The following is an 18,336-nucleotide window of genomic DNA, read 5'->3' as shown; positions in this document are numbered from 1 at the left end:
AAGTCCCCTTCCTAATTAAGAGTTTCATACTTGGACAGCACTGTTCACATGAGGATTGCAAGCTCTGCAGATGAAGACTGCGTGACTGAAGCGCTGCCTTGGCTTCCCCAACTCGGGAAGTCCAACACCACACCCCAAATCTTGTTCAGACTTCCTCCCTCCCAACACCACCACTTCTGCTTTTTCTCTTCTCCTTCTACATTAAGTTCAACATCAACATTTTAATCTCTTCTCCTAAACCAGAACTGTAAGATATAAGAAGCCTTCATCTACACAGTTTATTAAGCTCCAAATGTAGAACCACACCTCCAAAATACATAGAAAACGTCAAAAGTAGATGTCAGTTACTGCTTAGAGCATTTTCATATTTCCCATCACTCGGAATCTCCCATTTCAAGTATGTACCAGTAAATATCATGCTTTTACCTGGATCCTAGAGTTACAACGAGGTTGACTACTATAAACAAATAGTTTATTTACATGCTGCTGGCAAACAAAGCACTATGCACAGATTACATTACAACACAGAGTTATTTTAAAGACTAAAACTAGCACTACCCTGGGACAACTTACTTAGGCTTCACAGTTTTCTTTGTTTGGGACCCGCTTGTTTTCAAGTTTCCCATTAGCAGTCCACACAGCAGTTGTCTCCATTGTCCTGACCCGGTTTTACTGTATTTACAAACAGAATGAGCTTTCCCAAGCCATAAAACAAGCATGTGTGTACTGCATTCCCCACTAGAATTACAAACAAGAAAGGAGAAGTAACTAAAGAGAACATAACTGTGAATCAGAACAGAAATCCCATGCTTCAGCTTTGTCAAGTCAGTGCTAAAGAGAGGCGTCATACGCAAAAAACACTACAAACCTTGAAAGCTTAACCAGTTTGCAAAGGTTTTTAGACAGATTTCAAACCCCTCACACATAAAAGACAAAAGCCATTGAACTCCATACAAGGACAGCTATCAGCAGAGCATTTCTTCTCAAAAAAATGACAAACTTTGGTGCAAGTGGGACCCAAGCGCAGAGCGTGGGAGGGCAGCAGAATGCTGACATGAGCCCAGAAAAATTTGTGAACTCTTAACACTTGTAGACACAGACAGTTTGAAAGCCTGCAAACTGCCCCCCAGGCAGCTGTCTCAAGCAGTTAAGTACCAAAATGAAACTAAAATCAAAATTGGAAAACACAGAGGAGTTTCAGCTTTTATACTGATGGACTGCATCACACAGTACCATTTGTCATTTGGGGTTCATGTTTACTTTCAATACTACAGGTCAATTCTACTGAATTGCTCACAGTTCTTGCAGCACATTACTGTTTATGCCACCACAGTTGGGGGCTGCCAGCTCCCCCAGCCCACCCGCCCGCTCCAAGGGCTCCTCTCCTCACCTAGGCATAGAGGCAGGGGGAGCACATCCTTGACCTGCTGTCACACTCACCAATCCCCCACCCACACATCCACATCTACACCCACCTCCACATTACGCACACATCCAAGAATATCTTTCAGTTAGAAGAAAAAAAATCCAAAGGAAATAAAGCACTGAAAAGCATCGACTTTCCTCCATGTTTTTGCTACTGTGAAGAGAAACACAAAGTTAGAATAACTAATCTTCCTTCTCTCTGCATCTGAGGAAAGAAAGAAAAGGAGATAAAACATCAAAACACCCATCTTTACCACAGATGCAATACTGAAGTTGATTTAATTGTATTTGATCACAGTTCTACAGCACCCACTCTTTGCTAGTCACAGTCCAAGCCTACATGAAGACATCGTTCATACTCTGAAGAATCCTCAGATTATAAGGAAAAACTTCAAGTCTAACAAATCAACTTATTTAGGCACGAACACAAAGCTTTAAATTATACAGACAATTGCCAGTCATTAAACTTTTACAGACACATTCCACAATTGTACATGAGAGAGCCTGAGCCACACTCAGGCTTACACACTTTAATACTGACAAAAACAATGCCCAAACTCCATCATTACACCTGCATCTGCTCTCAAAACACCTGCATCGTGCTGAACCATGGACTGAGCAACACTCATTGCTGGTCACTCAATAACCCTGTGGAGAAAGCAGACTAGATGAAGTGCCCCCTTCCGAGCCTCCTGGCCACTAACACAGGAAAAATTCAACAGCAAAAATAAGAAAGCATTATGTGGAAGTGGCACTAACCTGAAAATCCAACCCATGAGTTTAAAAGGGGCACTAGGGTGGCTACATTTAATGAAATGGCTAGCGAGTACAGAAAGAAAGCCTTCAGTTTTCATACAAAGTAGCTACATTTAGAATTATCATCAGATAGTCCACATTAGAAAATGGTGCCATACAAATTAAGCATCTTTAACTACCTATCAGTGTCAAACAAACTCTAATGTGGTATGAAATATTTGAAAGTCAGAGTCTACAGATAAATAAGATGCTGTTAAGAAAGTTTATCCAATTCATAGCAATGTACATTTGCTCTCCATAATCAACTGAAAAGCAAAACATATGTGAAAAGTATTAGAAAGATTAACTTTGGGTAGAAAAGGGTTGGCGATGCAGAAGAACTGAAAGTTTTAATCACTCTTAAAAAAGAAATTCTGCAGGCTTCTCGATGCATTACACTGATAGAATTATCTCTCTAATCAGGTTTAAGTGATGCTCTGAAAAAAAAAAAAAAAGGAAACACTGCAGAGGAAAAGAGTTATCTGATCAGAATGTCACACCCACAGGCTCACAGTGTGGTTAATAAACACCTCTCTACAGTGAAGAAAACAACTACTGGAAAAAAAACTAAAACAGTGCTTGCTCTACCACAGTCCTGCAATCAGTTGTGAAGGCACTTAATGAAAACCCTACCAAAGTAAGACAGGTTACCTACAAACAGAATGGCCAACTACATTAACCTTATTCTTCAGAGTCAGGACCTTCCTGGAACCACCTGTCATATTAGTGCCTTACAGATAACAACCCAACCCCATACAATGAACTCTGCATTTCTGGTCTAGTTACTAAACTTCATTTAGATGGTGTAAAGGTGGTGTGTAAAGGTGGTGTAAAGGTAGCTAATATAAAGATGTTGACCAAGATGGTGATAAATAATCAAAAGTTATTAGTAAAGAAAACTCACCAATGTTGAGGCCTTGACCAGATAGCTGAGGCAGTCTCCACTGGGGAGGAATCTCCAAGAGATGCTGCCTCAGTGGTGGTCAGCCCTTAAATGAGGTCTCAGAGGAGGTGGAGTCAAAGTCCATTACTCTCACCTGTGCTCCCACAGCTGACCCAACACTTGCCTCAGCTAATTAATCAGTGGTTCAAGCTGTGATTTCCCATACAGATGGTTTTTAACTCTACCAGTACAGAATTAAACCAATTTCCATTGCTTTTCCTTGAAAATTCAGCAATATAAGCAACTTCTAAAGAAAAAAAGAAGGTTAAGTTCACTAACATTTGTCATTCTGGTACAGGCAGGGCAAGCGCCTTCACCAGAAATCACGCATCTAGCCATAGGGGAATAGGACCGCAGTATTTTAAGAGGAAGAGAAAGTAAAGCAATCAAATTTCAAACCTTGTCCAAACAAGGTTTAACAGAAAACAAACTGCTATTTCTAAAGTGTTGTTAATACTTGAACAGCTTCAGTCAGGTCTAAAGAGTCCTGGACTCGGACTGAGACCGTCAGTGCTTAAATTCCCTGAATCTGAAAAGCACATTCACAGCAGAGTCTTTTCAAGCCTAGAACTCTCTCTGTTGCTTTGTGTACGTGCTACAATTGAAAAGAACAATGCAGCAAACTGTGCTCTTAACCACACAAACCAAAACCAGTTTGAGTCACTCCTTGGGAAGGTGTGAACAAAAACGCAGAGCATCTTCAGTTCGCAGCAGCTGTTGCATAGAGCCACCTTTCTACTCCTAGGTGCTCTACTTCTATTGTCTCTGTGTTGGGCTTCTGCAATCCAGCTTCAATGAAATCAACAGATGCAATGAAATCAACCAATTTTATAACTTTTCCTTCATATATATATAAACAAAACACAAGTTCAGTTGTACACATGCATATACATACATATGTTTACACATGCACAAATATAAGATATTCCAAAAGATAACACTGGAATTATTACTCTGGGCACATCCCACATTAAGAACTCAGAAACACGAGTTTCCCAGAAATGATTTCCTTCCCACTATGGAAGACCACGTAGTAAAAATATAACAATAAAAGAGACAAAGAAGTCACAGGCTGCTTTGGTTAGCTAATGTGGAGGCTCAGGTGCAGTAAAACACTTCCCAAAGACAGGGCAGACAGAATGGTCCTGCTTTCCATGCAGCTGCCATACCATCGTGGACCAACAGCCTTACACGTGGCTACACACTCCAGAAGACTCTAAGAGTGCATTACTTCTGATTTTTAGGAACTACCATTCAGCCCAAAGAGCAAAGATGGCATAACTTCTTACCCCAGCCTAGACAGCAGTGCTAGTCTTAAAACACTCTAGTTTCTATATCTGCTTCCAAGCAGTCCTTGGGCTCTGTCAGAGACAGCTTAACAGAGAAGGCCAACTGCTGATGTTAGAACACACAACTACTTTAGCTGTTATTTTGCTTGTTGTTCTCCCAAGGAGAAGTGTAAGAAAGTCTTAATGAAAACTTGCAGGTGCCTGGGAGACGATGCACGACCTTCTGCTATATGGCACTACCGATACTGCAGACCAGAGCTGTGGCTGCAGCCGTGGGCAGTCAGAGCAGCTCACCTTGCTGTCAAACAGCAAACAATAGTGAGCAGAGGTCAGCTGATTCCTAACTTCAGCCTGAGCTGCCTTACAGGTTTCCCAAAGAAGCCACAGTGCTCAGTTACTTGTGTTTCAACACGCCATGAATTGAGGATTACAATTTTGACCAGGCTGCAGAGAACTGGCAACTTTGACGTCAGCTATAATGTTACTTTCCCAAGTCTTATTTCCCGTGTTGGAGTACATGCTTCACCATTAAGCCGAAATGCAACTTTCAAGATTCTTAGAAGTGGAGTAATATCAAAAGTGAAAATAGAGTAAGCACCATCTCCTGAGCTAGTAAGGGAACCACATTCTGCTTTGTGCCAACAAAAAGCATTAAGCTCTCCTAATAAACTTATATTTTTACTTTAACACAAGCAAAGAACAGCAGATATCAACAGCAGCAATGTCAAAACCCACACTGTTAATTCAATGGAGCCCTCCATCACAGGAACACGCATTTAAGAACCCCTCTCTTACCTCTAGCTCCACAAATGATTGTACTACTTCTACTCATTTAAGTCTAGCAATATTGTGATGTTCCCCCACAGCTTAAAGTGACAGAGCAAGAGAGCAGTCCCAGAGCATCCTCCACTGTCAACAACATGGTACTGAGGAATATGTACTCAGCTAAGTAATGCTCATGTGGCAGAAACCAGACAACCAACACCAAAATGCTAACAATAGGTCCAGCTTTAACTAATGCCCCAGTAGCACCATTAAGCCTATAGCCAACGAGCAGCTACCTGCCATGTGTGGAGCGATACATTTATGCAAGCCCTGAACAGTCTGCACTGAGTAGAAAGTGCTGTAAATCGTTAGTGGAATGAGTTAGGATCAAATTTCATAATAAAAATAAATGCTTCTATATTTCATGTATGCATGATCCTTTGGAGCCAGAAGAGCCCTGGGACATATTGTCAGCTCTGGAAAAATTAGCATTCTTTGAGAGCTCTGCTTTAATTATGAAGTTACCTAAATTAGTCTTCCAAAGAGCATATTAATTTCAACTGCAAAATTTTTCCTCGTGTCCATTAATGCAGGCATACAGCACGCTAATAAAAACATCATCTTATTCACAGCTTCACAGTCAGGAGAGCTACCACCATTTTCATTTGCTACAACAGCTAAAGACTGGCAAAGGGAAATTAAAATTCAGGAGAATGCATACTAGAGCAGAGCTTGAACAGAAAAGGCTCAAAGATACATAGGTCATGTTAAGGTCTTCCCCTCCGCTAAGGCAGCTTCTCCTGCTGCTCGCTCATGTGGGGAGATCATCATTTTGTGGCTGTGTTATTTCCACGGCAACACTGATGACAGTGATGTCACAAATTCAGCCCTGACACAGCTCCAGGATCAAGTACAGGAGCAGATGGGATGCGAGGGAAAAAGCCCCTATTTAAACACAAATCTCTTTCATAAGAAATAAAGGCTTGAGCAAAGAAACAGGTGACTGGATCACGTCTTCAAGTATGATATATTCAAAAGATTATCCTAGCATGAAAATCTATTTAAAGGCAAGACCTACAATGCAGGGTAACTGTCAAATTTGTAAGGCCTTATAATAAACCAGTGCTGAAAGCTCCCTGTTTAGCATGACCAAGCCTCGTGCTCTGTTTCCGAAAGGACAGTGCAGACAAAACACTTGTATCCCTTATGCTACTCCCTTCAATAACTTCTACGTTAGGATACATTGATTTGATACATTACTGTGCTTGCACTACCACGTATAAATACAATGTCAGGCCCTCACTGGGAAGTTCATTACCTGAATTAGATATAAAAATAAAAGAAATTAAGAAGAATCCCACATGGCTCACCAAGTACAGGAGGATGGTAACCAGTACATTCCACTAGCACAGTCTGGTTGGCAAAAGAAAACCACACAGGTCCTCAGCAGAGGACTCTTACAAGACCCCAATACAATCTCCAGGCTGTTGAGCCTCTCTCTGGTCACACACAGCACAGACTCAGATGCCAATGGCATCCCTCCTCATGGTCCCCCCACCACAGGCAACCAGGAGGGCTGAGAGGATAGCGGTCAGGGTGGAGTTGGAGACGAAGTGCACACAGCACAATTACAAAGGCAGCCCTGTGCCACACCAGCTCACAGCCACGGCTACATACAGGCCCAAGCTGTTCCACAGAAGGCAGCCCACAACCAACACAACGTGCCTGCCTGGGCAGGCAGGAGAAGCAATCCAACCTAGAGGTAACAAGGCAGTTCCTCACAACAGTTGAGGCAGATGGTTATTGGTTCCCAAGAGGGAAGGACAAAAGAGAAGTCAAAAAAACCTTTGGTGAGAGGGTATCTCCATCTCTCATCTTGGAGTGAATCTCCAAGGAAGGATGTCAGTTAAAGGCACTCTGCAAGAAGCAATGCTACTAGGGGGACTAGGTTGCTCTCTCGGTCTGTTAATTTACCAAGGTAAAAACTGCAAGAGGAAGCAAGCAGAAAATGGCATGGACCATGATAGAAAACAACACAGCAATGACCCAAGCTAAGGAGACCAGCTTAACTCCTCCAAACTGTAACAGCAAATCAGTAAGGCAGGCAATAGGGAAGAATGTTGCTAGTCACAAAAAAAGTGAAAATAACTGAGTGTTGCAGCAGGACAGATGTTATTCCACAACTGAATGAGAACAGTGTTATGTGGAAGAGAAAATGAAAGAAAGAGCAAAGAAACTTGAGACATCAGTAACAGATAGTATAAAACATAGCAGGTACAGAAAAACCAGTTGGGACTGCCAGGAAAAGAACTAAATAGCCCTGATTGTTTAGCTTTAACAGAAGCATTCTTCATAGACATACTAGGCAGGTACCCTCTGTACCACTAATGGAAATGCTGGCTTAAGGGAAAAAGGGAAAAACAAAAAAAATAAAGGAGCAGCTTCAGGTTATGTAAGTGTAGTGTGCAAGGGCTCCTTCTGGCTTCTAACTCAGTGCAATAAACTCAGGAAATAGCATCCATTAGCACAGCAGGATAAGAAATACACTCAATTCAAAAGTGTAATTGATGGTACTTACAATTGTGATTAAGACACAACCATCACAGGCTAACAGGACTACAGCGTGACCCCAGCAAGACTGCTCTCCCTGTGTTTCCAAAAGGCCAACAACCTTGGATGATAACATGAACAGAGTTCCCCCAAAGCAAGTGACAGAGGTCACGTCCATTTCAGCACGAGTCACCTCCTTCCAGAATACGTAAGAAGCCTCTCTCAGATAAATCCCACAGTACAAGAGCTCCTCACCACACACTGGTAGAGATGCAAAACCAGTGGCTAACACGAGCACATGTCAGTGCTCAATGCTGCTTGCAACACATGCCATGCCAAAGCATCTACCTAACACAAGCTACAACCAAGGTTTCTGCCTGTTAAGCAGGGAAGAGCTCACTTTGCACTGCAGGGCTGTGACAAGTCCACTAACAGGCAGCAGTCAGTTGTTCATATAAAACAAAGTTACAAACAAAATCAACATTTACTTAATAACTGTAGCAGCTCCACTTCGAGCCCAAGCTTCACAAGTTAATCCCTCAGAACAAAAATACTCCATAACCAAACAACCAGAAGTGATTGTATAGCAATCAAGAAAACGACAATAATAAATTAATGCATTAGTAGATTAAAAATAATAAAGCAACCACAGTCATTTTCTAACACAATCCAAATGTAAAAGCAAGTCATAATAATGAATAAAACTAGAGTGGAGAAAAAAAAAAAAACAAATAAGCCTTTTCCATCTCTCGTTTCTATGATATATTGGCAAAGACCGTACGTTATTACCTTCATTTTCAGATGCTTGGCATTTCACCTTCAGTACCAAATCAAAGGTACGTTCTGGATTTTCCCTAGAAGAAGCAAACAATCATGTAAGTGCTTCAGACAACATAAATCATTTTCTACAGTACAAAAACCAGAAAGATCAGCATAATGGAAAGATGATACAAGAACTACAATGCCAAAGAGACTAAATAAATAGAAAGCTGTTATAACTGAAGGACAAGAGGACTGCTTGCCCACCTCCAGCAAACTGAGCTCATAGGGCAAAACCTTACAAAGAACAGATCTCCAACCAGAGATCCTTCCCCATGGGCAGTCAGCCCTTAATAGGGGTCTAAAAGAGGTGCAGCCAGGCTCCAACCCTTCAGCTCACACAGATGAATTGCTTTCACCTGCACTCCTAGGGCCGACCGGGTCCTTTCCCCAGGTGATCAATCAGTGGTTCAAGTCAAGACTTAACACTTACCATATAAGCAGTGTTACATCTTTTCTATTCTATTTGTCCAGACAGCATTAAAATAAATTAAAAGTCAATTAAAATAACACCAAAAATCACATTGGTTCCTCCTTAGAAATAACAAGTCAGGCTTCCATGTACAGCCTTAAAAAAAAAAAGAAAAACCAACCAAAAAACATAAGGAAGATCAATACACCAGTTAGCTTGTCTAACTGATAATGCCACTGCCTTATACACCATCACAGTTCTTTGGAGTTTCTACCATACCATGCTAAACCCCCCCCCCCCAAGCCAACCCTGCAGCAGCCACCCACTCGTGCACCGATGCCTTGCAGCAGCAGAACACACCTGACAGTAACAACTGCAGCACTAATTGCAAGGAACGCCCAACCTAATCCCAAACCAAGCAGTATAGAATAGCTCAAACTGTCATTACCGTACTATTGAGCTCTCTCTCTACCAAGCGCACTCCTATTTATATTAAAAACAAGTGGTATAACCGCACCCATATCAATTAGCTATTTAACCACATAAAAGGCTCACACTTGAGCTCCCTCCATGAGTAATGCCCCACTGAGGTCAGCTAGGGTCGTAGATAGATGAAAAATACAGGATTTGGGCCCAGGTTTATGGGACTTAAACCGAAAGGCACAGTGAATTAATACCCTGTTGTTTCTTTAAAGGGAGTTCTGACTAAAATCCAGGAGCAGAGTAGGGGGAAAACCTCAGCTGTCACAAACTAGAGGATTCAGGCCACGCTTTTACTGACTGCAGCAGCAGCATCAACTAAGATATGCAATCTGAATCTAACAGGTTAGAGAGACATAACCTGCCCATAACATGGTCTTTCTTTGCATCATTTTTTGAAGTATTTACATGGGAAGATCCTGCAGGCAGGAGAGCAAATCCTGCTCTGAGTTACAGAAAACCAAGCCCAGGATCTCAGAGCTGTAATCAGTGCTACAGCCAGCTCTTGTCCCTGCAGGTTTGGGATGGAAACGATGAGGCCTGGCTGTCTGGAAAAGCAGCCACAAGACCATTTCTATAAGAAAAGAGGCATTTCCTCACGATGATACCTAAGCTGAGGTCATTTACCCCTGCCCTGTTTCCAGGTGGTGCCAAGTGCAGGAAGCAGGACAGCACTGCCATGTGGAGCACAGCCTGAGGGATGCACCAGCAGCCACCTCCACCATCATCTCACACTCACCAGCTGAGCCTCCCCAGAAAGCTGCTGCTAAGTTTACTCTCCACATCCCACTATGCTCAGAAGTGTCAGAAACGTGTTAGAGCAATCTGAGAATTGTCAGACTGCCATTTCCTTTCCCGCTACTACTCCGTGCCCACTCATTCAGCATCCCCCCACACCCAGATTTTTGTCAGCTCAGAAACACACGCGTAACATCTCTCGGCTCCCTCTCTGCACAGGGACGGCTTCGGCGCAGGGAGCGGAGCAGCAGCGCGGCAGCCCGTGCCCGTTTCTCGCCCTCCGCATCCACCTGCGGCAGCGCGGTGCCAGCACAAAGGCCGGAGCCGCAGAGCGGATCGATGTCGGGCAGCGCGCGGGGCCTTTGTGCCCGTACAGCAGCACGCCGCCCCGCCACCTTTCCACGGCGGGCGGCTACCGAGGGCACGACCCGCCCCCGGCGGCCGCCAGCCCGTCCCGGAGCCGCGGGGCGAGCCGGGGGCAGGAGCGGGGCCGCCGGAGGGGCGGAGAGCGGCAGCGAGGCCGCGGCCTCCGCCTATAGCCCCCCCCGCTCCGCAGCGGGCAGGGGGCCCCGCGCCGCCCCGCTCCCCTCGCCCCCCGCTCCCGGCCCCGCCGCCTCCCGCCCGCCGCTGTCACTGTCACTCAGCTGCCGCGCCCGGCCCGGCCCCTCGCGCGCCGCCAGGTGGGCTCCCCCGCGCCTCCTCCCCCCGGCCCGGCGGCCCGCGAGGCCTAAACCCGCCGCGCCGAGCCCCCCCTTCGCCGCCCCCACTCACTTGAACCTGCTGTCCATGGTCACATCGCGGGCCCGGCCGGCCGCTCCGGCGCCCCCCCGAGGGAGAAGCCCCGCGCCCGGCGGGGGAGAACACGGCCCCTCTCCCTGCGGCCCGGGCCGGCTCAGCGTCGCCGCGGCGGCGGGCGGCGGCCCATGGCTGCTCCGCTCCCCCGGCTCTCGGGCCGCGACTGCACGGAGCGGCGGCACCGCCTCCTCCCCCCTGCTCTCAGTTCCTGTTGCCGCGGCTTCGGCACCCTCTGGGAACCAGGAAGCTCCGCGGCCGCCCGGGGAACCGCCGGGGCCGCCGTCAGCCGGACATGCGGCCGCCTCAGCGCGCTGCTGAGCCCCGTGCTGCCCGGCACCGGCCTCGGCCAGGAGTGCGGGACGGGCTCGGAGCCACCGTGCGCCGGAGCGCGGCCCCGTGGGCAACAGCCGCCCGTGGGCCGGCAGCGTCCCGAGGGGAGAACGGGGTCACGCTCCGCTCCTGCCCGGCTGCCTTCCCGTCCTTCCCGTCCCTTTGAATTCGCTCCACTCGGAGGAAAAGTCAATTTCTTGGTGCTAAAGGTCATAAATTCTAATTTAACCCGCGGTAATTTGCTTGGCCTTGCTTCATACCGAGCTCTAAACGCTCTCCTGAACTGCTGAAGAAGTAATGCAGTGAGAAGTGTTGGAGTGAAGGCGCAGTCCTGTAAACACAGATGAAAGGCTTTATACCCCCGAGTACTCCCACTAAGTTTGGAAAGGGAGAAAAAAAAACATTCTCCTTGAGTGCGTTCCAAGCCACATTCGCCTGCGATGCTCTGAGAGCCAAACTCCCACCGCCACCGGCTCCCCCAGCAGCACAGCAGCGAGCAGCAGCTGCCAGCAGCCAGGCCACAGGCACAGTGCTACTCACTGCACTGCTCCCCCAACAGCAATCCCTGCATCAGCAGTTAAAAAGGCAGGAAAATTCAGGCCAGTTCTCTATTAAACGTATAAAACAGCATTAATGCATTACTGTGGCTAAAAAAAAATAAATAATATATATATATCTTTTTAATTCGAATAACCAAAAGCCAGGAAATTACATGTACTGGATTTTCCAAAGCAATATTGTCTTGGCTTCGTTACACTTCCTACACACCTCACAGGATATAGATTAAATAATAATAAAACGTGGAGAATGTGCAGTGAAACCAACTGGAAGCTCCAGCAGAAATCTCAGCGCGGGGAATTGCTTCATTTTCAAGCACTTACTTTCCCAGCTTTCCTTTTACATTAATTCTTGGCTACCTTTAACAGACAGCATTTGCAACAACGGCTGAAGTAGGTGAACAGGTCTGGGGCTTTGCATCCTTAACAAATCCTCAAGCGTTTCATGTAGCTTTTGTTTCCACAAAAATCATCACCCTGGCACTGTACACCAGGAGAGGCCCTTACAGCAAAGCAGCATTGGCACATGGCTGTAAAATTTAACTTCTCTGCTAAGATCAGTCTGGACTATCAGGCAAGAAGATGAGAGGTTGGAGGCTGGGAGCCCCAGGCAGGGACTCACGTGCAGAAGCACAAGGTGGCCACATCCTGTCCAGTGGGGAAGTGGGAATGGAGAGGATTTGAATCTTGCTGCATGTATTTCTTGCCTCCCTCCCAACCTTCATCTCTGTCTCCACGTGTACTTCGAAGCATGCAGAATTGAGAACTTATTGCTGCCCAAAATAGCCAACAATTTGGTTAGATGGAATTTGGGCCTGGTGGTTACCAATACAGTGAGACGTTTTGTTCTCAGAGTAACTCAGTTTTGGTTGCAGAAGAACAACAATACACTGTTTTCCAGGACATGAGTATTTTGGAAAACCTTAAATATTTTATAAGGCTGTTGTGAGTTTCTTTCTCTCCCAACCTAAGCCGATGCTGCTTCTAACAGGAGAAAGTTAGGGCCTGTTGGACATCTGCAGTGAGGTCCTGCCAGCCACAGGATGGGTGTCTGTCTGTGCAGACATGGGCATCAGACCTCTCAGAATGGATTTTACTGTAATTGGGAAGAAAATAGGTAGGGTTTCTTTCCCAGAGTAAATAGGCTCCTTGACACAGAGGAAAATGACTGCACCCTCAGCAAGCATCACACTGTGTCACGCCCTGCCTGCCTGCAGGAGTGGTGAAATAAGCAAAGTTCACCTGCCAAAGAGAGGGCACATGAGACAGACCACTGTGCAGATGAGTCTCACATCTCTCCGAGCCATTATTTTGGGCTCTGTGAAAGCTGAAGGAGGCATCTATGCCCAGGGTACACTTGGGTCATGTTTTCAAGACTGTCTCACAGGCACAGCAGCTAGAGAGTTACTTTGTTACAGTAATTTAATGAAAGACCATGTTTTAGGAGAAGTGCTGCTGTTCAAAACCACCTCTTCCTGCCTTGTTTGAACCCTGGGAAGGGGTTAAGGCAGAAGAAGAAACCGAAAGAAGACTGTAATAGCTATGCAGAGAATGTATGACTGCAGTGTGCTCTGAAGTTCTGAACATCCCCATTTACCTTTCTTTTTCCTTTCCAAATTAGAACACAAAACCAGCGATATTTGGGCTTTTCAGAGTTAGCGTTCTATCAGGTAACCCAGAAGACACAAAGTGTTTTCCTTTACACTTTGTATAACTCTAAAATGGCTGAACACTGCCTGAATTCTCCCTAAAAGGTCAGCATAGGGACTGCTGTAGGAGGGTTTGTAGAGGGTGGGGGAGGATGAGCATTGATTGTTTAGGTATGAACAACTCAGCACTATACAGATTCCTACTCAACCTTAACTGCAGCTACCTGGTAGTGAATACTTATTATTCATCTTCACAGTGCTGTGATGAAGAGGAGCAGCCATAAAAGTCAGAGGTACATATAATCACAATTCAGCTCTTCTACCCCTCTGTAAAAGAGGTGTTGATGCTAATCAATTTGGACCTACAAGACTCAATTTTCTCCCAAAGTAGTTAATGCATCTCAATAAGAAAGAGCTTGCCTGAGAAACAGACAAAAACCTGATTAATCTGCATCAGATAAGGAGAGGATGGAAATGAGTCAGGGCAGCTCCTGCTCAAGGATCGACATACCCAAATGTATAGCAAGTATTTTAGTTTACAACTCAATTCAATATGGGAACAACAGGAGATGTAGTTGAAAAACACCAATCAAAATTCAAAAACAAGCATCCACATCCTTTCTAATACGGAGCACTCTGCCATTCTGTGCCAAATCGAAACCACATGCCTTTGGGTCTATAAAAGTTGTGCAGAGTGCAGTTTGGATCTCAAAAAGGGATATGAGAAACAGACAAGGAATGGCCACACATTGTGCCACTTGGGAACGAAGCAAGTGGGGAGAGCTATGTGAGAACCCCGCCACTTTTATGAAGCCGAAACCATTATATACACACAGTTGGTGATTTTATCTTGGCAGGGCAAAGGGGACAGAGAGAAGGGAAGAGATCACAGCCTGAGGAAACAACAAGGTCTCTGTTAGACATTTAGCACGGAGTGCATCTGAATCCTCTCAAAATGAACCACAAGCAAGTGTGCTTCATGGGAGGAGCTTGAAGGGAATGGAGGGAACAGGATTCCCCCTGCAAACTGCGGCAGTCCTGTGAAATGACAGGGAGGGGGGTAGGGATCACTGCCTGAATCCAGCTCTGTACAGGTCAGATTCCCCACCATTAACGGCTTCATGAAAACTTTATCATTTTCTTTTTTCCTCCATCCTGTTCTGAATTAAAAGTGAGCTCTTTTAATTCATTGTCTCTTACCATATCCATAAGCCAGAACATGTGTTTCGTGACTCGAGGGATCCCAAGTAGTACAGAAGCCTTCTTTGGTCAGGTGTACTTCATTCAACAGTAATACAAATTACTGCTGAGAAAAAGAAAAAAACAACATCAACAACAACAAAATCCTTCCTCTTAAATGTTACTGAAACTAATAAAGGGATTTCCTGCACAACACTGTCAGGAGAGCTTGTGAAAAATAAATAAATAAATAAATAAAATGGACCCTCGAGAACATCATCAACAGGTTTGACAAAAGTGGTAGAACAGAAAAGATAGAATTTCCCATTGTATGGTTACACCAAAACATTTCCTGGAACATATTTGTATGATGAACAGCATATATTATTGCACCAAGAATTGCTTCTTCATTTACCACAGAGCCTGTCTACGCAGGGATCTCTTTTAGTTTTCATGCCCTCACAAGGATTAACCTTTTTTAATGCTATCTCATCTGCTACCAGTGCATTTCCTAATGATGTCATCATCTGATCAGACCTCACAGACTTGGGAAGCATCTCTTAGAGCAAAGTACTAAGCTCACAGAGAGTTTGCTTTTCATTTAATGGGATCAGAGGTTATTTTCTCACCCCTTTGTCTGAATCTTGTGTGTACCCCTCCCAAATTGTAAATGCGGAGATGCTGCAATCTCCTTATGCAAAATCTTCTAAAGCTGCAAATTCACAAACTGATTAAAATTCTCAACCGTGATACTAACAGGAGACAATAGTTGAGAGAAAATATTTTACTTAAGATGAATTAAAAAATCTACACCAAGTCATTGCACAATACAGCTTCTTCAAAGACAGGGGTGCCAAAAACCAGTATCTGACAGCAACCGTCAGCAACGCTACGTGCAAAGCCTGTCTGCTCCAACATGCTGCCCAGGTAAACAGAGTCATTAGTTAATCAGTGGGCACCCAGGGAAAGATCACTACTTAGATAGGAATAATGACTCCCTGCTTTGTAATCAATACGTCCTAGCACAGAACCCAAGAAGGCAAGTCTTCTTAATCAGGCCAACTGATCTAGCTGTCAAACTCACCATGTTACACGAGTAGGCCAGTTTAAAATGAGCACTTTCACCATAACTAGCTACAGACCAAATCATTGCTCAGGAACAGTCTGACCTCTATGCATTTTCTGTGCATCACTGTCATTTCTTTTGATTCTGAAATCAGAAGCTCCTATTTAAGTTGTAATTAGCAAAACTTTACATTGTAAGTTTAACAAAGAGGCTGAAAGAATTTGTATCAACTCAGACCGGAGTTTGAAGAGCTAAGATGCTCAAAAGGTTAAATGCTTACAATACAACTGTATTAACATTTGTTTACAGATAGTATTTTTAAATGCTCAATCTGATCTTTATAACCTTTTGTTATTAGCCCCATGGTCAATGGATAACATCACGTGTACATCTAGTAAAGCATGAATGCTTTAGCAGAGCAGTGGGGTCAGATGGTACTTTTCAACATGCATATATGCTGTAGAAGGAAGTTGCTCATTCTGGTCATTTGCAAGTAAAAGTTTCTTACCAGCACCAACATATTCTTGCTGAATAAAAGCAGTTCTTCTCTTTAGGCAAGAATATAATCCTCACACTTGTCATACATATATTATAAATGTTGTCGGTTGTCCACTACCTGATTCATCTGGCACTCATTTAAACTACCATGGAGCAAGGTATTTTTTGCCATATTTGAAAAATATATTTGTAAAGCCTTTGTATGGCTTTCTACACTGTCTCTCCCACTCTCCTTGTAGATAAGCTTAGGAAATGTGGAATAGATGAGTGGTGCAGTGAATTGAGAACTGGCTGACTGGCACAGCTCAGTGAGTTGTGATACGCAGTGCAGAGACTAGTTAGAGGACTATAACTAGTGGTGTTCCCCAGGGGCCAGTACTGGACCTAGTCTTGCTCAACGTCTTCATCAATGACCTGGGTGAAAGGATAAAACACATTTCAGCAAGTTCTGCAATTATATGAACTTGAGAAGAGTGGCTGACACACCAGAAGGACGTGCTGCCATTCAACAAGATCTAGAAAGACTGGAGAATTAGAGAGGAACAAGCTGCCCAGATATGCTGTGGAGTCTCCAACTAAAGAGATATTCAAAACCCACCTGAATGCTTTCCTGTACAACTTGCTGTAGGGAACCTGCTTTACCAGGGGGTTGGACTCAATCTCCAAACACCCCTTCCAACACCAATGATGCTGTGATTTGGTAAAACACTTATCAGCCATAAAAAAATTCATTCTGTTGTAATTTGAATGTGGCTTCTTGCAGTGAAGCGAAACTTAAAATTGGGAACTGAACTTTATTAAAATGAATACACCTAAGCAGCACGTAAGATATTTTGCAAACTGCTATACCTACTAAAAAAACACCCAGTTAATCAAGCAATTGTAAATATTAAAAGAACAGTTTCCAGCTGCTTGCTTATCATGGATTAAGGCCCTCCATAGGCAGTAGCATCCTTAAGAAAACCAATATGTTGATGTATGGTTTGTATGGAAATTCATTACACCAAAAAATCCTGCCTTCCAGAACTACAGGCAACACTAACTTAAAAAACAGCCAACAGAGGTGGCAAGCTGTTACATTTATTTGCATACAAATAAATTAAAAGCACTTCAAGGCTTCCCCATCAGAACGTCCTGCAGCTTCTCCAGCCTACACACTGGTATTGTAGCAGAACGCACCAGCATCTTACACAAGATGTTTGGGTTTTGATTTGGGTGTTTTACTCATAATTAATTGCAGATTTAGTACCAAGATTTCTTCTTAGGAAAAGGAACCTTTCCTCTAATAACATAAACACTGATACTCTTCTAATGAGAACCAAATCACGACTTCATGTGATTTGTGAATTGTAACATAGATGTATAGTGAACTTTCTGAGGAAGACTTCCTGCACTTCTGTTGCTGTAACTCTTAGTAATGCAATTGAATCAAAAATGCATCACTGGAATAACCCATATGTCTTCTGAGGCTTTCTTCATACACATTTTAGGACAACCAACTGACTTACCTTTGTGCTAAATAAAAAGAAGCATCTCAGGCAGATGGTTTTAGATCCCTATATATTTATTTGCCATTACTGAGTCACTAGTGGATCAGATACCAAATGCTCTAAAATGATTGAGATTCTAAGCACAGCAGATGTAAGTGTAATCTCCAGTAGTTAATTAATACACTAAACTGTCACGATTATCTGGATACTTACTGATGATTGAGGTTAATAGCTGGCTATAATAAGATGGTCAGAAGGGCACGACAGCTGAAGAAAAGCAGGGCCAGCAGGACTGTCCTTGGGCAGTATGGCCTTGCAATGGACAGCAGGTAATACTGCTGGAACAAGCCCAGCTGCTTATTCTAACCTCTAGAGCTGTGGGTCCAGTATACACGCAGAAGCATAGTAGGATTCCACACTACTTGGCATTTGGGAAGATGGTCTTGAGAGAATTCAGAAAGACGGCAGCAGATACCTCAGGGCAGCCACCCCGCTCACCATCTCACAGGGCTTCAACCCTCACCATTGGGAATACAGCCTGCTCAGCAGTTCTCAA

At 44.3% G+C, this 18,336-nt stretch overlaps 1 protein-coding gene across 5 annotated transcripts in view; it reads right to left on the bottom strand.

Moving 5' to 3' along the window:
• Nucleotides 1-11,882, bottom strand: part of DENND1B (DENN domain containing 1B) — a 141,299-nt gene extending 129,417 nt beyond the window's left edge. Inside the window, exons 1-2 of one of the 5 annotated variants that reach the window (XM_085511129.1) lie at nucleotides 11,602-11,882; nucleotides 8,557-8,621 (exon numbers count right to left, since the gene is read on the bottom strand). Coding sequence is in view for 3 of the 5 variants with exons in the window: in XM_015869353.3 (XP_015724839.2) it covers nucleotides 8,557-8,621; nucleotides 10,988-11,004 (82 nt within the window). In the remaining 2 variants the exon portion in view is untranslated. Of the gene's footprint in view, nucleotides 1-8,556; nucleotides 8,622-9,019; nucleotides 9,100-10,987; nucleotides 11,425-11,601 lie in introns of those variants that run through there. The other 4 variants (XM_015869353.3, XM_015869351.3, XM_085511130.1 and 1 more) reach the window with 4 other exon arrangements.
• Nucleotides 11,883-18,336: the final 6,454 nt, after the last annotated feature.

The sequence above is a fragment of the Coturnix japonica genome, chromosome 11 (assembly GCF_054131305.1).
Source record: "Coturnix japonica strain WE chromosome 11, WE-NBRP24, whole genome shotgun sequence".
NCBI lineage: Eukaryota > Metazoa > Chordata > Aves > Galliformes > Phasianidae > Coturnix > Coturnix japonica.
Note: the sequence above shows the minus strand (reverse complement) of the source record. Positions and strands in the feature narration are given on the sequence as shown.